Genomic DNA, 18,743 nt, shown 5'->3' with positions numbered 1-18,743 from the left:
ATAATCCCTAGAAAATGCCTGCTAGTTTTTGGATTTCAGTGGCTTTGTTTCTCTCATTTGATTCCTAAGAATAAATTGAAAGAAAAAATTATCTTTCTTCCTTCCACCTGCTCTTTGAATGCAGAACACAACTAAGGTACATAATAACGTTTATTTTTCTCTCATTTGCATATGCAAACACACACATGCACACATATACATACATACAAATACGTGCACACAGAGAAAGAGACTTTATTCTTCTGTAACAAATTGAATTGTCTTACAGCTGGATTTCATCATAATTGGAACTGGATTGATAACTTAGAAATCTGTCTGTATAAAAGTAGTTCATATATATTCATTTTGGCAAGTTGTACTATGAATATTGCTTAAATCCCAGAGAAAGGTTTGTTTCCAACATCTCTGAACGATTGGTGATGAATCTTTCATGTAGCTGAACTGCAGACTGATTGGAACATGCTGCAGACAATTTATGAGAGTGAATTGTTTTTTTTCTCAGATGGAGTTTCAAGACGCGATGAGCTCTTGGCTCAGCAAAGAATGCACAGCATGATCAGCTCAGGTAGGAAATTCAGAGTAATTTATCAATAAAATATAAATATGAAACATCTTTTATGTTCAGCTTCTTATTAGTTCTATTCCTTCCAATCTAATATTTTGTGGGTTGAATGTCATGTCATTCTGGGAATGATTCTTGGGTTGGGGTTGGGGGAGAGGTTCTCTCTCTCTCTCTCTCTCCCTCTCTCTCCCCCCCCTCTCTCTCTTGTTTTTTTTTAATAGTGGGTTTGGGAAACCATTACAGGTTATGATAATAAACTTGTCTAGTAGCTTGTCTGCTTAGAAGAAAGCCCCATAGGCTGAGGTGCTCCAAATCCACTTACCGGTAGTTATCCAAATCAATGAGTTCTTAGCTGCAAATTTAAGATATTGGTTTGCTGAAGAGGGTTATATCCATGTTACAACGAGAAGATCTGTTAAAATCCTTCTTAGACTTGATTTTACCAAAGGACAGCAATACCAACTCAAAGGTGCAAGTTATTGATGTCATGGACGCATGTTCCTACTGTCATACTATTGCTGGAAAATAATCATATGATTTCTGCTGATATGATTTTTTTATTCTGTAGTGATGTCTTGGAAGATTATACTTAAGTTCCTTGGTTTGCACTACATTTGAGTTCATTTCTAGTACTTGAAACATATTTGGGAAAATTGAATGTGAAAATTAGATGGCAATGAATCAATGCAAGTGTTTAAAAAACAGGTGTTTTAAAGATGCAGTTACCAAATGATTGAAGCCCCCCTCCCCCTCCCCCATCAACTTTTATGGCTTCTCTGTTTAGATATTTTGTAAAAATCAAGGTAATGTGATCTTGGAGGAATTATTTTATGTGTTTGCCAGTCATTTAAAATACAGATAAATACATAAATGTTCTTAGGTATATCACATGTTGCAGAGGTTGTACTGTATTTCCAAAATCGTAATGAGATTATTTTAACCCTAACTTCTCTAGTTTGTTCATTTTAAATTCTCTCCATCTTCTTCATTTGAAATATTTGCTCATACCTGCAAATAATTTATAAAGATTTTTGAGATTAAAAAAATTGATTGACACTGTGATATTTATATTTCCAGTACATCTATTGATCTCCACATGATTTAAATGTATGATATTTGATATTGTTACTTTTTCTGGTTTATATGGTAAAACATATGGAATTATACCTTTATAGAAAAATTAAAATAGAACAATAGGAATTGTGAATGCCTGTACCTCCTCCCCTTTAATTATGCTTTTGAGAATGATTTAATTTTATACTCTGTTAATCTATTATGTATAGCCATAGACCAGGGATAGGCAACCTTGGTTCTTTTATGACTCGTGGACTTCAACTCCCAGAATTCCTGAGCCAGCTATGCAAATTTTGAATTAGAAGGCACAGGCTTACTCTATAGTTCCTATACAGATGTACAGAAGTAAGATTTTTGACAGGTATGATTTTCTTAAACTCAAAAGATATGGCCAGCAGAATCTGATAAAATTCCATCTTAAAGTTTAAAGATACACAGCCTTAATAATTAAAGTATCAACAGGTATAATCTATACAGAGGTATCTCTCTAGAAGGATTCTTGACAATTCAGATCATGGTTGTCCAAAAGGTCCCTTTTCCAAAATACAATTTAAGTTCTGAAGAAGCTTCTTGGATGAGAGGTGAAACATTTTCAAAGGAAAAAAACCACAAGAAAGTCCATGCTGTCTTTTTGAAAAAGCATCTTTCATACATATAGAGCTATAATAAATTTAAAACTTCAGGCTTCCAATTACATGTTTTAATAGTCAATACATTTTTCCTTTTCTAAAACATTAGTAGAGATTAATCATTTATGAAATCTCTAACAGTCATTTGAATAAAATATTTTAAAGGATTTATTAAACAGAAGAATGATGAAAAGTTAGCTGATGGGATAAAGAAATGAATTCATGGAAAATAAAAAGATCTATAGTAGAGATCCTGGAAAGGCAGTGGTTTAGCAAAAGTAATAGTATGAGATATTATTTGGATGTTTGATTCCATGATTATCTTTGATGTCATGTTTATAGTAAATAATTTAATGGGTTTGTAATTAGTTCAGATATATAGCTATTTGTTTAATCCTGAGCATAGTCATTAGCATGGTTAACAACCTGGCTCTATGGCCAATGTATATTTACTCAACTCTGCTTTGAATTATTTTAATTAATAATTAAATAATTAACAACTGTTATTAATTATAATGTCATAGGATCCTACATAGGCTCTTTCAGGATATTTAGGAAAATATGGTGAATGTTTGCAACCTAATGCTTTGTATTAAAGCATGCCCACACAACTAAGATTTGTGTAAATGTAAGCTCAATACAGAACATTTCAGGGCTAAAAAGAATGAGAAAAAGCAGCCATATTTCTCTGCTTTCTTTACATGAAAGTTTCATTTAAATGTGTATTACTCTATCACAATCAACCTTATTTTAGCTGCTGAGTTCAGTATGCCTTGCTAATCTATAAAATGGTACACTCGTGTCATTTGGAGAAAGATTATGGTTAAAGGAATGAAGTTAATGTTTTCAGGTAAAACTAGAAAAGATTTATATTTAAAACCTTGGAATTGCTACTAACTGGTGTTAATTAATCTCTCCAGTTCAGTGCTTTCATATATGTTGGGGCTACAATTCACAGAATGGTAAAGCAATGTGGCAAAATAAAGGGTTAGTAATTACTAGTGTAGACACTACTAAGCTATATACTGTATATTGATTGATCTAAATCGGAGGTTTGGAACCTATGGCCCTTAAACACTTTCTGAACTTAGAAGATCCAGGCAATACCTTTATACCCTTTTGTTTATATGATACAACCTGGTATATATAAATCATCTACCACAAATTATAAAAGATAACAGTATGCACGCATGCATACAAACAGGCACTTTTATTACACATTAAACAGATTCCATTGGAATTTAAAAATAGATATAGATATATTACTGCTTAATAATACATCTTTAAGTTGTTATGTCTCCAGAAATATCTTTTTGAATATATTACTGCTTTTCCTATAACAAAAATACTTTTGAAAATACTCCCTATTTATATAAGAACCTCTATCGGTAAAATATGAAATTCAATCAGTACTTTTATCAAATGGAAGTTTACAGGAATTGATGGGATACTTATAAAAATGTGGCAAGAAGAAGAATCAACAAAGGTTCTAATCAAACTATGACAAACAGATTAGAAGTAAATCTGGCCAAACAATGTAAGAACTCAGTCTATGTATTTATTTATTATTTTATTTATTTATCATTCATTCATTCATTAAATTTATTTGCTACCCATCTTGTTTCAAATCAACTTTAGGTGGCTTACAGCATTAAGCATACATAGGAAACTTAATAGAGTATGAAACTATTGTACAATAATGTACAATTTATATGATAACAAAATAATGCAGATTAGAGCCCTACATGCCAGATATTCAACCTGATTTTAAAAGGCCAAAGAACAAGAGACATCATCCATGCTGATTGAGATAGCCAAAGAATACCAGAATGAACTCAACATACTCTTCATTGATTAAGGTAGTTCTTTTATTGTTGACCATGTCAAGCTATGGAATATCCTCTAGCTGTCATGGATCTGTCCCCACACCCCTCTCTGGACATGAGTTCAGAGGAGGAGGGTGAGTTTGAGTTGGCAGAGGAAAGTGCAAAGCTGTTGGTCAGGATTGGGGCTTAGAAAGTCCTAGCCTGACAGAGGAGCCTCAGCTGCATTGATCTGATGAGTGACAGACTGAGGCTGAGCAAGGCAAGCCACAATGGCAGCAAGTTCACCAGGAGGCTGGAGGCAAGGACAAGGAGCAGCTGTTGCCTATTAGCATGAAGAGGAGATGAAGTCCACATCTCCTAATCCAAAGTGACTGGTGCAATGCCAGTCAGTTAGATTACTCTTGAGGAGGCAACCTCACCTTTCATGAAGAGCTGCACTGGTGTTGCCTACTTAAAACTGCTTTGAGGACTTGAGTGTTGCTGGAGCAATGTGCCCAGTTCCGTGCCTTGTGTGCTTTTGCTGTGTATCCTGACCCATTTGAATCACGGACTGCTTTCTTGGACTTTTTATTTTTCAGTTGGATTCAGTTACCCGGGGGGGGGGAGGACTTGGGCAGCACATTAGCTGTGCCATTGGATTCTGAATAAATTTTAGCTTCAAATGTTATTCAAAACAGCCCCATGTAGAGTATATTGCAATAATTCAAGTTACCAAGGCATAAATGATTATGTGAGATAATTGGCAAGAGGGAATTGTGCAAAGACACTCTTGGACTCAAATGCTTCCTAGAAAAGCATGCAAGAGTAGGGGTGTCAAACTCAATTTAATTGAGGGCTGCATCAGCATTATGGTTGCCCGCAAGGGACCAGTAAATTGGTCACCGCGACAAGATGAATGTGGCTGGGTGGGTATGGCTGACTCGATGCCCCTCACTGGGTGCAGCTGACTTGGAATGGCTGGGTCGGGACGGAACAACTCACGCCAGCTAACTTAATGTGGATACAATTCGCTGTCTCAAACTCTTTGCCTTTTCAAACTGCTGGCAGCCAAGCACTTGTGCACAAGCACACACACCGCATTCCAAGTTTGGAACTTTTATCCACAGAGGAAGAAGAGGGCTATCTCTCCAAGTCCAGGTATGATTGACCGTTCTCAAAAGGAAATCCTCATTTCCAATTGTGTATGGTAAGGATGCTGGCTTGTTAGAGCAGCCGTCCCTCATGCAGCTTCCTTGCCACCCCCTCCTTGCCAGAGTTCTGACAAGGCAGAAGTTGAACTCAGAGGAAACTGCTTCCTGCATATTTTCTCCTCCACACTTCCACATGCAGCAGTGTTGTCCTCTGCCTCCTGCAGGGGGGGCAGAGGTCAGGCTGGAAAGTGGGATCTGAAGATCTCCAGCAGAGAAAGGCAAGACCGGGGTAAATGCCAAAACTTAGTCCACCAGAGGAGCCTCATCGTTCCTCTCAGGCCACACAGACAACTCTGGATAGTGGTGTGGGCTGCCCGAAGCCGTGGGCAGCATAGGGCAAGTGCCAGCCCAGCCCTTGAGCTCCTGGGGCCCTGCAGCCTAGTCCAGCCCATCTTCCCCGAGGGGACACCCGGCTGCCCTTACTTCCTCCCTGAGGCTGTTGCTGCTGTGCTTGCTCTCCTTGGCCAAGTTGCTCATGGTGGGTATGGGAGGGCAAAGTGCATGGATCAGAGGGAGGCCCACTCTGCTTTGTGTGAGGTTTTGTAATAGTGATAGGATGGGAGACCACCAGGAGAGACGAGGAGTGGTGGGCAAGGGGATGTTGAAAGGGCAGCAGGTGGCCAAGTCCTAAGGTAGGACTTCCCTCAGACCCTCCCCCCCTCTCATTCCAATCTCCCTCCTTCTCTTCCTTCCTTCCTCCCTGTCTCCTTCCTTCTTATTCCCATTTCTTTCCTCCCTCCTTCCCTGCCTCCCTCCTTCTCATTCCCATCTCTTCCCTTTCCCCTTTCCTCCTCCCTTCTTTCCTGCCTCCATCCTTTTCATTCCCATCTCCTTCCTTCCTTCTCCCCTTCTTCCCTCCCTCCCTTCCTTCCCTGCTTCTCCTTCCCTTCCCATGGAATGGAATGGAATAGAATAGAATAGAATAGAATAGAATAGAATAGAATAGAATAGAATAGAATAGAATAGAATAGAATAGAATAGAATAGAATAGAATAGAATAGAATAGAATAGAAATAACTTTATTGTCACTTTGAATGTACACTAATCGGCATACATTAAAATGAAATTTTGTTGCATTCAGCTCTCAAAGGGTCACCACCTCCAATATATATATACTACATAAATATGACACTAATAAATAAATAAATAAATACAGAATTATGCATATACCTACATTTATTATATGACACAGAGAAACAACAGTGTACTTCGGGTTATGTATACATGTACAAGGCAAGAAAAACAAATTTTGGGAGTTTACCAGATGGATGGCATAGGGAACAAAGCTATTACAGAATCAGGTAGTCCTGCTAGAAATACTTCAAAACCTCCTCCCAGAGAGGAGCAACAGAAACAGACTGTAAAGTGGATGTGTGGGTTCTCTAACAATGCTTTGAGCTCTAAGCACATAGTGCTTATAAGCAGCATCCTGAATACCAGGGAGCGAGCTTCCTATGATCTTCTCAGCTGTCCTTACCATTCTCTGTATGGACTTTCCATCTGAAGCATTGCTGCCACCAAACTAGACAGTGATGCAGTTGTTAAAATGCTTTCAATCGTATCTCTGTAAAAAGTGGTGAGGACAGAAGGAAAAAGATGTGCTGTCCTCATCTGATGCAGGAAATGCAGACACTGATTTGCACGCTTCACTAAAGATGACGTGTGGAGAGACCAATTCAGATTGTTAGGTATTTGCACCCCTAGATATTTAATAGTGTTGACTACCTCTACAGCTGCATCCTTGATACTGAGTGGAGTATGACTATGCCAGCTCTTTCTGAAATCTACAATGATCTCCTGTGTTTTATCAACATTTATAACCAGGTTGCTTTTATTGCACCAGTCCACCAGAGCTTTCACCTCTTCCCTATAAGCATCTTCATTGTCATCCTGGATAAGACCCACTACTGCCATGTAATCTGCTTACTTCACAATATGATTTGTAGCAGATTAGGCACAGCAGTCGTGGGTCATCAAGGTTAACAGTAGCAGACTCAGGACACAGCCCTGTGGAGAACCTGTACTCAAGAAGATGGAATTGGAATTTTTCCCCATCTCCTTCTTGTTTTCCTCCCTCCTTACCTGCCTCCCTCGTCATTCCCAGATCCTTCCTTCTCCCTCCCTCTCTCCCTTCTTCTACACCCAGGAAGGGACGAGGGGGAGGAGAGGTTGGCAGTACTGCCAGTGGCCATGTAGCCAGTGGCTGTGGCTTTGCCATGTGGGGGCAGTGATGGTACCAGTGAAAGGGAAGCGCTCATGGCCTGGGAGACCAGGCTGGCAAGTGGGGCATGGGGATGCTGGTGGTGGACATGGCACTGATCTACGAGTTTGTGGCAGCCATTTGGGCCAGAATACAGTCAGCCTTATATCCGGCCTGTGGGACTGCCCTGGAGACAGCGAGGGGTTTCCCCCACAACCTTGGCTTTGCCCCTGGGCATGTGCAGAGGAGGCAGTGAGTGCATAGGGGCTGGCACAGTCCCCACAGGCTGACCTTGTTCTGATCTTCCCTTTCACCTAGGACACCAGCTCCTGTATGGTTGCTGCCTCCTGTGTGTGCACTCAAGGTGTGGGGCCAAGGGTAGTCCCTCACTGTCTCCAGGGTGGCCCCACAGATCTAAGGTTGACTGTATTCCAACCCAGATAGCTGCCACAAAGTTGTAAATCAGTGCACAGCCGGGCTTGGCTAGGACCAGGATAGAGGGGGCTGGTCCCTCGCTGTCTGCAGAGCAGCCACGTGGGCCAGATCTGGCCCACAAGCCTTGTGTTTGACATGTCTTTGCTAGACTGTGTCTCACTGAACTCCAGTGAATCTGTATATCCAGATTCCAAGTCAGAGATATCCAAGTGACAGTCTATCTGTAAATGTGATAAGAATATAAAAATAATTATAAGTTGCTACTCTAATCACAATGTAATCTTTAATATAGACCTTTTACTATGCTCAGGTGTGCTTGCTTTTTGTTTTCTTCCAGTGAATCTCTAGATCCGTCGTGGCGAACCTATGGCATGGTGCAACAGGTGGCACGCAGAGCCCTCTCTGTGGGCATGCATGCCATCGCCCCAGTCCTAGTAGGCCTTCAGCTGGGTTTTATAAAACTTTTTCGGTTTCCGCCGCTGTGACCAAAAAAATAAGTTCAATCAATCAATTTCAACATCTCACAGGAAAAAAAAGATCTCGCAAAGTTGGAATTGATTAATTGAACTTTTTAGTCCCACCCAGTCTGCCATTACCACTGCGGCCACGCCCAACCAGCACCCGACGATACAACATGCATTTGTCCTTAAGGCATGGTCTTGTGCAGCCAGAATTAGTCCCTCGGTCTCTTTCTTCAACTTTCCTGCTCTTAGCCTGTAATGTATTGGGCTTTGTCTTACCAAAGAGTATAACATGGGGTTAATTGCTGCAAGGTTGCTTAAGCAGGGAAGCTGGCTAACAGCTCCCAGCTCCTCAGACAACCCGTCTCCGGTGCCACCATTGGCTGCTTCTAGAGTCGCAATAGATTGCTTTAAACCTATTGGCCGCTACCTAGGGGCCAGAGTATAAATAGCTGCATTCGCAGCCCTGTTTCTCAGTTCAGTTCCTGTAAGCAAATAAAGAATGATTCTTGCTGAACTCACTCGCCTCGTCTCTTCAATCAAGCACAGAACCCAGTATATAACACTGGCGATGAGGATGGGATCCTGCTCCTCCAACAGAGCTGAGAGTCACTAGGAGAGAGACCGGAACACGCCTGGTGGGAAAAAGCAATTCCCTCCCCCCTATGGTCAGTTTAGCACAGCCATGCTAGTGACCATGCGCCCAGAGGACCAGTTCCTGGGCATACGGAGGAACAGGTTAAGAAGACGATGAGCCCCAGCCGCGAAGACCAACAGAAATGGTGAAGGTCAGAAAGCTGGAAGAATTTGATATAGCTCATCCTGAAAAATGGTCTTTGTGGTCGAAAACTATCTCCCAATCAAGTTGCCGAGGACGGCCTGAAGGCTGCTATGCTCCTGTGTGTTTGTGGCCCAGCCACATTCGTCATCGTGGAGAACTTGTTTGCGCCGATGCCATTGGAGTCCGTAACATTCACGGACTTGAAGAAACGGCTCAGTGACCATTTCCAGCCCAAGCTTTTGGTAATCGTTTGGTGCCATGCATTCGAACAGAGGGTACAGCAGCAAAGTGAAACAGCATCTGAATTCATTGCGGCAGGCCACATGCCTATGTCAGTTCTCCGAAATAGAGGAGAAGCTTTGGGACCGGCTCATCTGCAGCCTCCGGATTCGAGAGTTACAGGAAAAATTCTTCACCAAATAGACCCTGTCATTCCCAGACAGAGATCATGGCAGACAAAGCCACCGGCAGGGCTGTACGAGCCATGCGACCCACCAAAACAGCACAGCACAAGGAAGCTGTCCACCACGAGGACGCAGAACACATGGAAGACCCTGAAGACAACACGGAAGTTGACAAGCTTCATAGGCACAATGACCAACAGTGTCACAGCGACAAGCAACAAGGGGCAACTTACAAACCCTTCCTTAGGTGCCCAGGATGTGGTGGCCGCCATCAACATATGGACTGTAGGTTCCGGACAGCCACATGCCGGGCCTGCGGGAAGACCTGCCACATCGCGTCCCTCTGCAGAGGTCGCCAGGAGGACCTGCAATCGAATGGCCAGTTGGACATTCTGATTAGGAGAGGTACCAGGGCCCTGGGGCAGTATAGCAGAAGCATTTGCCACACGGGAGCTCGCCGTCCTATTAAACCGAAGTTTAGACTTCAGGTGGAGCTCCAAGGGGTCCCTTGCAAGATGGAGTGGACATGGGCTCAGCCGTCTCCATTATATCACTTGAGACATTTAATTTCATCTGCAATCACAGCAGGAGATGGGCCAAGCTTAGGCCATCTGACATTATACTGACCGACTTCCAGAATGCCAGAGTCACAGTCAAAGGTGAGGCCACACTGACCGTCAAATTTAAGGGGTTTTCTGGGCACCTGGATGTTGTCGTAGTAGGGGGTCAACGAACGAGCCTGATCGGGCTCGATTGGTTTGATGCACTAGGTATCCAAGTAACTGGAATCAACCGGATGGAAGTCACGAGTCTAGCGACAGTATGCGAGGAATTCGCAGATGTGTTTGACTCAGGTCTGGGAACGTACATGGGCCCGCTAATAACATTTAAACTAGATCCTACTGTAGTACCGGTCAGGATTAAACCTCATAGAGTGCCATTTGCTCTTAAACACAAGATAGATGCTGAGTTACATAAACTCATAGAACAGGGGGTACTTCAGCCTGTAGATGGGGGTGAATGGGAGACCCCAATCGTCATGCCACTAAAAGCCAATGGGGAGGTCAGAATCTGTGCTAATTACAAATGCACAATTAATTGTGCACTCAAACAGCATGTGTACCCGGTACCAGTAGTAAGCCACATCGTGGCATCCTTGCAAGGTGGTACAATTTTTGCAAAATTAGATTTGGCTCAGGTCTACCGACAGCTTTCTGTGGATGAGGCCACAGCCGTGGCACAGACTATTGTAACCCACAGGGGGGCTTTTAAAGTAAAATGCCTGCAATTCTGGGTTAACGTAACCCCTGGCATTTTTCAAGGCATAATGGAGCGCACGCTCAAGGGCATTCTGGGGGTTTGCCCCTATTTCAACGATGTGCTCATCGCCAGTGAGTCCACTGAGGTGCTTGCATGGAAGCTCTGAGCCGTCCTTCAACGACTTCACAAAGCGGGCCTTAAACTTAAGAAAAACAAGTGTAGCATTGGAGTCCCTTCAACTGAGTTCTTGGCTTTCCGTATCAATGCCGATGGCATCCACCCTGCTGAGTTGAAATTGAAAGCCATTCAGATGGCACCCAGCCCCAAAACAAAGGGAGAGCTTCAGGCATTCCTAGGCCTCCTAAATTTTTACCATGTGTTCCTTCCTAACAAGGCCGCAGTGGCAGAGCTGGATAAAAATACTGCTTGGAAATGGACCAATGTTCATGAAAGCAGCTTTAAGGCATTGAAGGCCCTACTGTCTGCCAGTTCTATGATCGCTCATTTTAAAGAGTCGATGCCGGTGTGCCTTGCGTGTGACGCATCCCCATATGGGGTGGGGGCTGTTCTAAGCCACTTGGAGAGCGATGGGACTCAAACCCCAATTGCTTTCTATTCCAGTACACTGTCCTCCGCAGAGTGTAATTACGCACAAATTGATAAAGAGGCATTGGCCATAGTAGCTGGAGTAAAAATATTCCATGACTACTTGTATGGCAGGGTCTTCACGGTCTTTACAGACCATAACCTGCTATTGGGATTGTTCACTACAGACTGACAGACACCCCACATCTTATCCCCTAGAATGTTAAGATGGTCCATTTTTTTATCGGCATACAGCTTTAAGATAATTCACAAACCCAACGAGGATATGGGCCATGCAGATGGCCTGAGCAGGCTTCCACTGCCTCAAATTGAGCCAAATCCGGCCCCATCGGCCCACGTTTTGTCCATTCAGGACTTGCCAGTGTTTCCCCTCCACGCAGGAGACATAGCCGCAGAAACGGAGGCAGACAAGATTTTAGGCAGAGTGCTATCTTGGGTGCACACGGGGTGGCTAGACAAAAAGCCCTGGACCTGAATTCCAAAGCTACTTCACACGGAGACATGAGCTCTCAGCTCATAAGGGTTGTATTCTATGGAGGAACAGGGTCATTGTTCCCACCTCATTGAGGAACAGGGTATTGCAATCGCTTCATGAAGGTCACCCGGGTATTGTTTGCATGAAAGCTTTGGCACAAAGCTATTTATGATGGCCAGGATTAGATAAAGCCATTGAAGCTCAAGTACATGTTTGTTACATGTGTCAGCAGACTAGGCCTGAAATGCCACACACTCTTGTTCATAGATGGGAGGAGACACACACACCCTGGTCGAGGATTCATATAGACTTCGCTGGGCCCTTTCAGGGACAGCTATTTCTTATAGTGGTCGACAGCCACTCTAAATGGCTGGAAATTATACCAATCGCGAATATGACTACTGCTAGGACCATCCAGGTGCTTAGGAAACTCTTTGCAATGCACGGGCTACCGGACATCGTTGTGTCCGATAATGGGGCCCAATTCACTGTTGCAGAATTTCAGGCTTTCCTGAAGGCAAACCTCATTAGGCATGCAACATCGGCTCCTTTTCATCCATCTAGTAATGGGCAAGCTGAACAAACACTGCAGCTGCTGTGCTAACTCTGTGGAAGGATTAGAGCCTGCGGTGGGCCGACCTGGAATGGCCAGCCAGAGAATTCTGAGTCAGCCAGACTCACTTGGACCCTGGTCTACCCAGCCCGGCGGGAAAGCTGGTAGACCGGGAAATGCCCGGCTCTCCCAGTCATTCCACGAGGGTTCGCAAGCCTCCTGTGTATTTACAAGATTTTGTTCCAAAATAACTGAGCTATAATGTTGTATGTGTCATTGAATTGCTGCTAGCCAGGAGACCCTCTGTATTAGCAAAATACGGAACAACGTGTACTTTTGCATACTACTGTTGTATCTCTGTTAACTATGTAATTGCTCTAATCATTCCTTTTGTTACTATAATGTGTGTACATTCTAGAGGGGAGGGGTATAATGTATTGGGCTTTGTCTTACCAAACAGTATCATGTGGGGTTAATTGCTGGAAGGTTGCTTAAGCAGGGAAGCTGGCTAACGGCTCCCAGCTCCTCAGACAACTCATCTCCAGCGCCGCCATTGGCTGCTTTTAGGGTGGCAATAGGTTGCTTTAAAGGGACGCGGTGGCTCAGTGGGTTAGGACGCTGAGCTTGTCAATCAGAAGGTCAGCAGTTTGGCGGGTCGAATCTCGAGTGCCGCGTAACAGAGTGAGCACCTGTCCCAGCTTCTGCCAACCTAGCAGTTCGAAAGCACGTAAAAATGCAAGTAGAAAAATAGGGACCACGACGGTGGGAAGGTAACAGTGCTCCATGCGCCTTTGGTGTCTAGTCATGCCGGCCACATGACCACGGAGACGTCCTCGGACAAGCACTGGCTTTTCGGCTTTGAAACGGAGATGAGCACCGGCCCCTAGAGTCGGAAACGACTAGCACATATGTGCGGGGGAACCTTTACCTTAGGTTGCTTTAAACCTATTGGCCGCTTTAAACCTATTGGCCGCCACCTAGGGGCCAGGGTATAAATAGCTGCATTCGCAGCCCTGTTTCTCAGTTCAGTTCCTGTAAGCAAATAAAGAATGACTCTTGCTGAACTCACTCGCCTCATCTGTTCAATCAAGCACAGAACCCAGTATATAATATAGCCATTGCGAGGTCTTGTTATTATCTGCTTTCCCAGCTATTTTTTTTAATGTACTGGCCATGTAGTGCTTTGTCTTCCCATGCCTCTATTCTGTTCTTCATTTGGTCTTTCTTGTAGGCCAGTTTGGTCTCTCCAGTAGTCAGTAAGCCTTCCTCATATACTAATTTCAGTGCATCTTCATCATTGTACTTCAGATACTTTTCCAAAGCCATTTTTTCTTCTTCAGCCATCTGATGTACTTGCAGCATTCCATGTCCACATATTTGCCTTGGTAGATAGAGTCTGTCAATGTAACTGCATGGATGAAGGGCATGATTCATTGTCATTATTTTTCTGGTCTTCCTATTCATTGCTTTTAGTTCTGCTTGAGTCCAGTCCACTATTCCAGCTGTGTATCTAATGACTGGAATTGCCCAGGTGTTGATTGCCTTCAGGGTATTTTGGACTTTAAGATCTTCTTCACTCTCTTGATGTATTCACCTCTAATCTTTTTCTAATCTTTTGATGTTTGATAGCCATGTCCTGAGTTATTCAGTATTGTTGACAGAGGAAACAGTGCAATAACAAATAGTAGTGGAGATAATGAATCTCCTTGAAATATTCCTCTCTTGATATTAACCTCTCCCAGTCTTTCACCATTGACCTGCAACTGTGTCTTCCATTGTGCCATTGATCTTTGCACAAATTTTCTGATGTTTCTACTGACTCCTGTTATTTCTAGGCACTTGATTACCCAGTCATGTGGCAGAGAGTCAAATGCCTTTTTGTAGTCAATCCATGCCACATTCAGGTTGGTCTTCATTTTCTTACAGTTTTCCAAGATCATTTTTTCTATTAGGAGTTGATCTTTTGTTCCTCTTGCTTTTGGGGCAGTTTCCTTTCTGTTCGGGTGGAAAGAGATTGTTTTCAACTAGATGCTGTTGTACTGCATCAGCTACCACACCAGTTAGCAATTTGAAAGTTGTTAGTAAACAGGTAATTGGCCTGTAGTTGCCTGGTGTTGCCCCTTCTGCTGGATTTTTCATTGTTAGGTAGGTTTTCCCAGTTGTTAGCCACTTTTCAATTTCTCCTCCTTGTAGTATATTGTTGAACTGCTTGGCAATGAGTGGGTATATAACATTTAGATGTTTCAACCAAAACCCATGCAGTTCATCTTCACTTGGTGCTGACCAATTTTTGATCTTCCTTGCTTTTTTTTCTACCATTTTTGTTGTTATTACTAGTTCTTTCATTTCAACTTCTGTTTTATTTGCATCCGCATCCTTGTTGTGTTTCTTTGGGTTATCCCATATCTGCTTCCAGAACTGTACTGTTTCTTCCTTGTCTGGTACTGACTGATTCATTACAGTTTCTCCACTGATGGATTGGTAGAAATGTTTCTGATTGGATTGAAATTGGAAGGTTCTGCCTATAATTTGCAATTTGAGCTTCGTATCTACTGATTTTCCTGGCTATAGCTGTTATTTGCTGCTTTACTATTTCCAGTGCTTCCTTGATCTTCCTTGTTTCTAAGTGGTATTTCTTGATTAGGTATTCTTTGGTCTTCTTGTTCTTCAGCTTCTTTTCTTTCATCTGTTCTAGCTTGCTTGCATGTGATCTTAACTTGCTGATCTTATTTTCTAGTCTAACCTTCCATTTTTGTGGTGCACTGTTTGTTTGTTTTTCTTCTTTGTTGATTTTGCATCCCAGGTATTCAGTTATAACTGCAGCTGTGCTGTACATTAGTTGATTTGTTTCTTGCAGTGAATTGGTGCTTATACTTGATATTGCAGCATTTGCATCTTTTAATGCTTGAGCTAGCTGTTTCTTTGGAACAAGCTTCAATGCAGGCAGCCTTATTCTGTTGTTTTTGTGCTGTTCTAGATACTAAGTTATTCTTTGTTTCAATTCTTTTATTTCTTTAGTTTAGAGTGCTTTGTTCTTCCTGAGAAAGAGGTGTCTGGTTTCCAAATGAGAACAGTTGTATATCTCTGCTGGATTTCTTCACTGCCAACTCCCGCTGGTGCACCTCTACATTCTGAATTACTTCTGGCAAGGCTTTGATTTTTTTTGCCCTGGGTAAACCTTTCCAGTTCGTCCAATTCTGTTTCTGTGAATACTTTATTTCGTATTATAAATCGGCATTGATTTGCTAGTCTTTGTTCGGTTATTTCTGATTCTGGATGTTGTTCTTTCTAGAACTGGTGCATTCGTTTTAGATATCCTCTTCTTGTTGGACTTGATCTGTAATAACAGATCATTATTTCTTTGTTTTCAATCACTGTGTATTTGCGATGGGTAAACACCTTTTATTCCAGTAGTTCTACAGCTGCTGGCCCTGGTTGCTCAGCCAAAGTCCTGAGCCTGTAATCCATTTTTCACCAGATATCCAGGAACTCCAACATCTAGCGTGGACCTTGTTAACTCAGGCGACCTCCGAACTGGTATTCTGAAATTTACATCTCATGATATTTTTTATGGGAGAGACACTCTTTGTCTGACTCCTCTGATGAGAGCTGTCCAGTATGGTTGAACCTCTGGCATAGCTCTCATCTTCCTCAGAGTACACAAGCCCCACAACCACGTCAAGGTAGTGCCTCACTGGGGGTATTATTATTATTATTATTATTATTATTATTATTATTATTATTATTATTACTATTACTATTATTGTCGTCATCGTCATCATCATCATCATCTTGTCTCAAGGAGTTTTCTGTAAATGTAAACAAATAATCCATATAGGCATGATGTGATTTGAGGACAAGACTGTCCCCTTGTTTGAAGTGCCAACTAAGACCTCAGTTGAACCATTCATCAGAGCATCAGAAACAATTCCAAATTTCTTTTTAAACCCAATCTTGTATGTTGGTACTGGGTTGGCCAATCAAATATCTCCTTTTCCCCCTCATTAGTGAACAGCTGTATAGAAATCTTTTAAAATGAGCAGAGAATGAATTGACTATTACAAGGGACCAATAATATTTCCCCAACTCCAAATTTTATCATCAATGCTGAGAGAGAAAAAAAGTATAATGTATGACCACTTCTATTGAGTCCATATTAATAGTAACCATTAACTTAATAGTAGCTCAATAGTAGTAACTGTGAGAGGGATCTTGGAATCCTGATGGACAATCACTTAAATATGATCCAGTGGTGTGTTGCAGCTATCAAAAAAGCCAACATGGTGCTAGGCTGCATTAACAGCAGTATAGAATCGAGATCACATGAAGTGTTAATACAACTTTATAATGCCTGGGTAAGGCCACACTTGGAATACTGCATCCAGTTTTGGTCACCACAATGTAGAAAATATGTTGAGACTCCAGAAAGAATACAGAGAGAAGAATAAAGATGATCAGAGGACTGGAAGCTAAAACATATAAAGGACGTTTACTGGTAGGTTTTTAATGAAGAGAAGGACTAGGGGTGACATCATAGCAGTGTTCCAATATCTCACAAGTTGCCACAAAGAAGAGAGTCAAGCTTTTCTCCAAAGCACCTGAAGGTAGGGCAAGAAGCAAATGATGAAAACTAATCAAGGAGAGAAGCAACCTAGAACTAAAGACCTGGCTCTTTGAGCTGTCCGGCCCAGGCTGAGAATTTTTAACTGGGGTTTTTATTTTTAGGGATAATTTAATCTTTTTAATTGTTTTTTAACTTTTGTATTTTGTATTGGTTTGATTTTAAAATACCCTGTAAACCGCCCTGAGTCCTTCGGGAAAGGGCGGTATATAAATCTAATAAAATAAATAAATAAATAAATAAATAAGGAGAAAATCCCTGACAGTTAGAACAATTTATCAGTGGAACAACCAGTCTCCAGAACGTGTGAATGCTTCAACACTGAAAGTTTTTAAGAAGAAACTGGACAATCATTTGTCTGAAATGGTATAGGGGTTCCTGCCTGAGCAAGGGTTTGGATTAGAAGACCTCCAAGGTCCCTTCCAACTCGTTGTTGTTGTTGTTAACAAGCGACCTCTGAACCAATGGCCAGAAAAAGCAGATTAAAATTTCTAATTATCATAAATTTTAGAAATTCCAGCACCATTTCAGTCACAGCATCAAGCAGATTAGAAATTGTATATATCAGGGAGATTGGTATAATAACATCAAACCCAATTGAGTTGAGAGTTATCAACTGGATTTTACAATCCTGTCCCAAGGGGGCAACAGACATCTATTCCATGGCTAATATCAGCCTTTTCTGAGCCTTCATCAAAATCCTCTTTCATTAAATCTAGTTGTTTTTTCATCAGTTCTTCAGAACAAAAAATGGACAAATCTGGACCTGCTGGCAGATGGAGAAATCAGGACACAACTCAGTGTAGAAGAAATAAAATGGTTCAGCAAGATAAACCTTGCAGCATTTGGAAAACACAATCCAGCCTTCCAGTATATCCACAGTCTGCTTCCATAACTTCTTTAGCACCATTACCTGGGTGCTTGCATTGTACAGTGCACTGATGGTTAGCATCCCTGGGTCATTATCGTCCCCATCTCTCAGTTGGAAATGGAGAAACTATTCCAGTTAGTCATACTGCCAAATCATCAGCCAAGTGGTGGTACCTTAACACAGTGCTTCACATCTGCTGATCTGCCACTTATCCCCATCAACTCATTCTATAGTCCAAAAGCCAAGCAGCTCAGCCCATGCCTGAATTGAATGTTAACTCCTGAGCAAGTTTTCCAGCCTGGTTACCCAGGAGGCCATTCCAGAAGCTCCATGCCTCACAAACACCTACCAGCACCTGCTGCACTGAATCACTGCACAAAAGTGGGTCCAAAGACCCTCTGAACCTACACAGATTTTACACCTTCCAAAGATCAGCATCAACATGCTTTAATCAACAACTGCTATGCCAGCAGAATCTGATTTCAGTGTCATTATAGAAACTTTGTTAAAAAATCATCTTAATCGTATTGTTAATCTTATTTTGCTTGTCTATTCCCATGCAAACTTCACACATTCCATTTCAAATCTGTTTGCTCTTCCCATCTCAACCTTCCTCTCTCTTCTCAGTTGGTCTTCAGGGCCTGATTAAGATATCTTTTATATATACAATCACTCTTTTTAGTAGTAGTAGTAGTAGTCCCCCCAGAGAAGGAAATATTAAAAGGGCAGAAGATATTTCCGTAAAGGATTTTAAAAGAAGAAACCAACCCTGCCCCCAAGTGTCTCTGTCCCAAA

The 18,743-nt window shown here is 42.1% G+C and overlaps 1 protein-coding gene across 1 annotated transcript in view; it reads left to right on the top strand.

The window, feature by feature from the left end:
- Positions 1 to 459: 459 nt before the first annotated feature.
- LOC308678154 (histone deacetylase 9-like) overlaps positions 460 to 18,743 on the top strand; it is a gene marked incomplete at both ends in the record, with an annotated part of 98,138 nt that continues 79,854 nt past the window's right edge. Inside the window, one exon of the mRNA XM_081345094.1 lies at positions 460 to 565. Within this exon, the coding sequence (XP_081201220.1) occupies positions 460 to 565 (106 nt within the window). The remainder of the gene's footprint in view (positions 566 to 18,743) is intronic.

This window comes from Vipera berus (assembly GCF_964194415.1).
Source record: "Vipera berus genome assembly, chromosome: Z".
Classification (NCBI taxonomy): Eukaryota; Metazoa; Chordata; class Lepidosauria; order Squamata; family Viperidae; genus Vipera; species Vipera berus.
This window is presented reverse-complemented; position numbering and strand designations above follow the sequence as displayed.